At 34.2% G+C, this 6,560-nt stretch overlaps 1 protein-coding gene across 4 annotated transcripts in view; it reads left to right on the top strand.

The window, feature by feature from the left end:
• The window catches only part of fcho2 (FCH and mu domain containing endocytic adaptor 2), a 42,835-nt gene that overhangs the window by 15,850 nt on the left and 20,425 nt on the right, over positions 1–6,560 (top strand). For all 4 annotated transcript variants that reach the window (XM_016502783.1, XM_016502784.1, XM_016502785.1 and 1 more), the window contains exon 8: positions 2,100–2,196. In XM_016502783.1, coding sequence (XP_016358269.1) covers positions 2,100–2,196 — 97 coding nt within the window. The remainder of the gene's footprint in view (positions 1–2,099; positions 2,197–6,560) is intronic.

A 6,560-nucleotide genomic window follows, 5' to 3' on the forward strand; every position in this document is an offset into this window, starting at 1 on the left:
TCTTTGAAAGAAGAGATTAGGCCAAATTCAAGTTGTCTTTCAAGAAAGACAAGCTATGGGACAGTTAAGTGATGGTATATGCATCTGTGTGGTTAATGGGCAGTGATTTCAAGATCATAAAAAAAGTGTTTAGTTGCCAAATCCCCAGTAAAGTACTACACAACCCTTGGACCCACTACCCTCTCCCATGAAGCACCTTCACTACACTCTTAAGTTACTTACATATTTGTATGCTGAATATCTGAATATTTTGCAATAAATTAAGTTAGATTGTTAAAACATTATAAGATTTTTAAGATTTGTTTTATACATGGAATTGTTGTGTGTGTGTGTGTGTGTATACATACCAATTTATTTATTAATTTTTTCAGTTACATAATTTAGTCTAGGATTGTTTTTACCTCATAAAAGACGTTGGGACACTTACACTTTTCTTTTTTTAGTGAAGTAAATCATCCATTGTAGATTTTATTAATATTTTGAATGTTTTAATTTTTTATATTTTCCATTATTTTAGTTTTAAAGTGTTAGTTATTTGTTTTTTTAAATGTCTATTAAGTTTTTTTTTTTTTTTTTCAGTTTTCGTTATTTTAGTACATCAAGTTAAACTAAATGAAAATAGTACATTTAATTTCAGTTAACATTTACTTTAATAAATATTTATATTATATATAACCATATAATAAATATGTTTTTTTTTTATGGTTTTAGTTGTAAACTATTATAACCCTGTTTCAGAGCTGGTTGGTTTGGGTCATGGCTTCAAAAATTTTTATTGAAGATTTTTTTACACAGCTTTACATGTCAATCAGCTCCTCTGGTCCACAAACAGGCAAAAAGGACATGGATACTGAATCAAACTGACAAACACTTTATGAAGTGCTGTGTAAATACACATCAGCTATGAAAGCTAAGCATTGCGTCAGCAGTGGAGATGTGTGGCAGACATATTGCATTTGTCACCATCCCTTGAGGCCTGTAAAAACAAAGACAGTCAAAGTGATCACCCGGGGAAATAATGTCACTAGTCACATCCTCATTGCGTGCCCTAGCTCTCAACCCTATCCTTTTCCAAAACCTCAATCTTGCTTGCATGGGATACAGCTCTAGTGCTGGTAATGTGGTGAAAAGAGTGAAGGCAGTGATCATAACACATAATGTAGCGCCGATGACCATATGACCAGATTTTAATTCAGTGTCACTTTTGATCATGAATTAATGCATTCCTACTGAGTAAAATAATTCATTTATATCCAAAAAATTCTTACTGAATCTTCTGGAACTTTTGAATGGTACTGTATTTGTGTATATGTATTTTTTCACACACTGCTACAACTGCTGTGCATTGAAGAATAGGAGCACAGCAGTCGATGACGTAGGAGTGTGTGTCAGAAAGATGTTCACATTTAAAATCTTTGGAGCTTGCACGTATGATGTGCAACATAAATATCTCATTATTTAGCATTCCCTTCATGTTATGACCATACTATCAAATGACATAAAGTCTGCTCTGAAGAGTGAGCAGTCTGTGACCTATTTTACCCGGTCAAGTGAGTTCAGACCCAAATGCTGCCAGTTCTGAACAAAGTCTTGGTACAGTTGTACAGTCAGTGTCACTTAGTCTTTCCTGGCTTTTTAAGAGCTTACTGGGCCCCTTTGGTACAATTGGACAAGGAATATTCATACATACAGTCTGTGGTAGAAACCCTTTTAATCTTCCTACTGATGTCAATCTTTGTTTTGTTGAAATATAAGGTTTGATTTGTTAACATAGTTTAATGTTAACTTTACATGTATTAGTACATTTTTCTAAATTAAGTTAATTTATCATAAAATTTATGAATAAACATGTTACTTTTTAACATGTTAATTTTAACTAAACCAAATGTGTCATATGGTACTTTAAAGGGTAACATAACATAAACCAAATAAATCTAAAATATGTTTTTATGGAACCAAAACAGATAATTGATGATTTTCATCTTTTAATGCCCATTATATGTCTGCTGCATTAACATACAAATGTACTTTTATTATATACTCTCTGCTGTGTTGTCGCATGAACATACTGAATGAGTGCATGTAATGTTTTTTGTAAGGTCCAAGAAGAGTTTGTGAAAAACATGGAGAACACTTCCGTTGAGAGCCTCATACAGAAACTGGCAGAAAGCAAAGGAACAGGCAAAGAGAGACCAGGTAACACAGCTAAATCTCTCACACACGGCATTAACCTCTGGCACTGAAATACTTTGCTCTTGATATTATTAACAAGACTGGTCATGAGTTCATAACCAACTGACTTAATGATGAAAATGAGCGTTAGTCTGCACTGTAAGCCCACAAATGGAGTATGTTTGACTTGACTGCAGTAGCACGGTGGAGTTTACTTTGGAGGATTTGTGGAGCTCTGACCCTTACAGGGGTTTTCAGCCCTGGTCTCAGCAAGCACTGGCCGTCACATGCTAACGCTAGCGTCACATGCTAAGTGGAATGTCAAGCTTGCCCACCTTTACATAAGATTAAGCTACTAGAAATTGATAGAGCTTGACACGGCTACACTTCCCCCTGTGCTCTTGCTATTTTTCCTCACTTATTCCTCCGTGATCTTTCGTTTAACCTCCTGATTCTCCCTCCTTTCACAGGGTGGAAGTTTTTTCACATTTCACATAGAGAATATAATTTTGCTTGAAGCTAAAGGGGTGTGGGGCGTAATTAAACCAGTGTAGCCAGCAATTATATTAACACTATAAAATGTTGTACACTAGACACTGGATTTTGCCTTTTTCTTGGCTTGAAAGCTGTATGGCTTCTTAGAATATTTGACCTCTCTTAGGGACGTTTCAAAACATTTGCTGTGTTTTTTGAACATCCTGACACCTTGACATCAGCTTAGCCAATGGCATGAGTTTGAGGTGGGACTATCTTGTTTTGTTTTTATGTTTTGAAAACAAAAATTTTTTCTTGTTTGTGACGCTAATGGAAAACAGAAATTAATTACACACTTAAGCTATAATATAGTTTTCTCACAACTCTCTATTATATATATTATATTGTATTATCAATAACAAAAAATTATTACATAGTTACTTATAATTAGTGCTGTCAAACGATTAATCGTGATTAATCGCATCCAAAATAAAAGTTTTTGTTTACATGGTATATGTGTATGTACTGTGTATATTTATTATGTATATATAAATACACACACATGCATGTATATATTTAAGAAAAATATGTTACGTTTATATATTAAATATTTTTATATAATATACATTTTATGAATATAAATATATACATGTAAATATTTTTCAAAATATATGCTGTAGGTGTGTGTCTTTATGTATACATAATAAATATACACAGTACACACACATATTATGTAAACAAAAACTTTTATTTTGGATGTGATTAATCGCGATTAATCGTTTGACAGCACTACTTAGAATACAACACAGTTAATATAATTAACACATTAGCATTTAAGGTTTTTTAATTTAAAAGAACTGTTTTCAGTTTTTCAATTTAATATATTTTATGTCATTTATTAATGTATGTCGTTTATTCTTGAATATTTATTCTTAATTTATTTGCTGAATGCCTTTGTGTCACATTATCCTTCAGAAATCTTTCTAATATGCTGATTTGGTGCTCAAGAAATCTTATCATCAATGTTAATAGTTGTTCTGCTTAATATTTTTAATAATAAAATAATAATAAAAAAACGTTCAAAAACAGTTATTTGAAAGAAAAGTATTTTCTAACTGTCATTTTTTAACTTAATTTACCAACTTAATTTGTCTCTGCCGAATAAAATTAATTTAATAAAGAAAAACTAACCCAAAATATCCAAATTGTACTAATGTACGTATGTACTGTATGTATAAGTGTGTGTATATATAATATTCCATACACAGGTAGCCCAGTTAAACTATGTATCCACAGGGGTCTAGACTGGAGGTTCAGGCTTTTGGTTGCCCTTCATTTGTTTTGACAGCAGAATTAATTGAGACTAAAAACTGTTTTGGTCAATAAAACATTCCTTCCCCAATATCAAGCTGTTCATTAGGGATTGCGCCGCTGTCAGAGCAATAACCTGTGTGGCACACTGATGAAATCAGAGCAGCCCTAACCAGTATAGAGAGAGAGAGAGGTTGAACAAACTTTGTACCACGGAAACAATACCGAAGTGACACGCTGGGCTGTAGGGAGGTTGCAAGAGCAGTTCAGTGATATCCAGCTGGGCTGTGAACTGGCTGCCGGCCAAACACGCAAACTCTCCTTGCTGCGCCATCCAAGAGCCCATGCTCAGCATATGCAATTAAAAAAAAAACATCCTCAGTTAATGCATGACTGCATGCGCCTCTCATATACAAACATGCATGTGTACGAGCATTCACAAAAGCGTATATTTACCTAGCTATCTAAATAAACCTTAGACATTGTTGTTGTTTTAATAAATCTAACTATAATTACTAAAGACCAGCAATAATAGAAACTCAACTCGACTGATTTTTTTATATATATATATATATATATATATAAAACTGACTTTTGAACTATTTTTCTTTTCGATGACAATCGAAAGAATGATTTTGTTAGACTTGGCTAACTTCTGTGGACATTTTCACAGCAATGTTTCCTCAAAGTGTTGCTATAAACCCACACACACATAAATAAACACATGTGTTCATGTAAACAAAGCAGTCTGTCTGCTTACACGAGTTTAAACAAAACCCAATACCCTTTTCCAGGTTTAGATGGCATTGTTGTGTCTGATGTTTGGATTTGTGTGCATAAATATTGTTAGATGGAGCCTGGAAGTGTTGTCATTTGCACGTCCCTCACCTGACATCACCTAATTTAGATGAAACTTTTTTTTTTTTGTTGGGTCCAGCAGCTGCATGGAAATCTTGGAGATTAATCTCCATTGTCCGTTTTATAAACCTGTTTAGACAAACTTGCTGATTTGTTGTAATGAATATGAAATATTACATATTTGTGCATCTTTCTAATTTGGCTATTATTTGGAGACAAGGTTGATGAAAATTTTAGCTAAATCTGACCTCAGAAGGACAAGGTTTTGTTTTGGTTTGGTTTTGTGCTTTTTTTGGGGTTTTTTTTTTTTGTTTTGTTTTTTTGTTTCATTTTCTTTTGCAGTTGTTTTGATTTTGTTTTGTTTAGGTTTTTTATCTAAAAATGCAAAAGGTTTTCTGAAGGTTAGAGTTTGTTTATAAATATTACACAGAATTATTACATAACAGCAAAAAATCATAAATGTCTGTGCTATGTCCCTAATAAGACAGTGTGTAGTTCAAATGAATCAAATAATTTGATATATTTAATATGATTTCAATTGAAGTGGGTCTTTCATTTTTTTGTGTGTGTGTATTTGGGTATGTGTGTAAACTGACAGTATGTGTCATTTAGTTTCAGATTGTTTGATCAGAGATGATTTCAAACAAACAAAAACAGAGAGCTAAAAGGGTGAAGTGATCTGGTGCAGTAGAGTAGATCGGTCATACTGTATCTACGTCAGTGTGTGTGATGTGTGCCTGTCGTGACTGCTCTGAACAGTGCACATGAGGTCCGCTCGCAGCCACCATTCTCCAGGGAAACTCTATTGAACTGCTCGAGTTAAATATCACACACTTTTGTTTTTTCAGGTCAAGGCATTTTCTGTGCAATGAAAAAAGCACCCCGGGCTCTCTTGCTGAGGTCTGGTGGTAGTAAAATGCTGTCTTTCGTTTTCTTGGACAAGCATTAGCTTTTACGTGCATTAACACAAAAGAAAACACGCTCTAAAGGGCTCTTAGAGCACTGAGGGGCATCTCTCCTCTCTTTACGGCCAGTCACGAAAGCACAGAATTAATATTTATATGCTGCTCAGGGTATTTATTGAGAATCTATAGCCAAACCAACTGAGGTTAGTAAGATTAAAATTAGATTTAATTTTTAATCCTGTTATTTTGCGTTTCAACTGAACTCTGAAATAAAAACTTGGCTGACATGTTGTTAGGTCATGACTGCAAAACCCTAAGAAGCGAAATACAGTGAAAATGGCAGAGTTTGTTTAAATCCCTTCACCCATGTGTCAGTGTGGAAATGGGTCATGTTGCAAGTGTAAAAGCTTGGAGGTAAATATGCAAAATTGATGAGCAAGAAATGAAGCATGCAGTTTGTTGTATTTTGCAGCAAGTCTGTGTGTTATATTCATATTTTCAGTGTGGGCTAGTGTACAGCATTTGACTGTGTGTTATCAATGCTACACGTCATTGTGTTGGATTTGTGTGTATATTTGATTTCTGAGGTTAAAATCAGAAGTGCTTCCATTGCATTGCACATGCATTTGTGTGTGTGTGTGTGTGTGTGCATCTATTAGTGTGTGTTGTATGCTGGCTGTGAACTAAATTATCTGGCTTAAAGGGGAAGTCAGATCGTGCTGATTGTCACCAGACCCTCTGATGACTCAGTAAATTTGTTTGCCAAAAAATCTGACCTACGTGTGTGTGTGTGTGTGTGTGTGTGTGTGTGAGTGTGTGTGAGTGAGTGAGTGAGTGAGT

This window comes from Sinocyclocheilus anshuiensis, unplaced genomic scaffold (assembly GCF_001515605.1).
Source record: "Sinocyclocheilus anshuiensis isolate Anshui unplaced genomic scaffold, SAMN03320099.WGS_v1.1 scaffold438, whole genome shotgun sequence".
NCBI classification, from domain to species: domain Eukaryota; kingdom Metazoa; phylum Chordata; class Actinopteri; order Cypriniformes; family Cyprinidae; genus Sinocyclocheilus; species Sinocyclocheilus anshuiensis.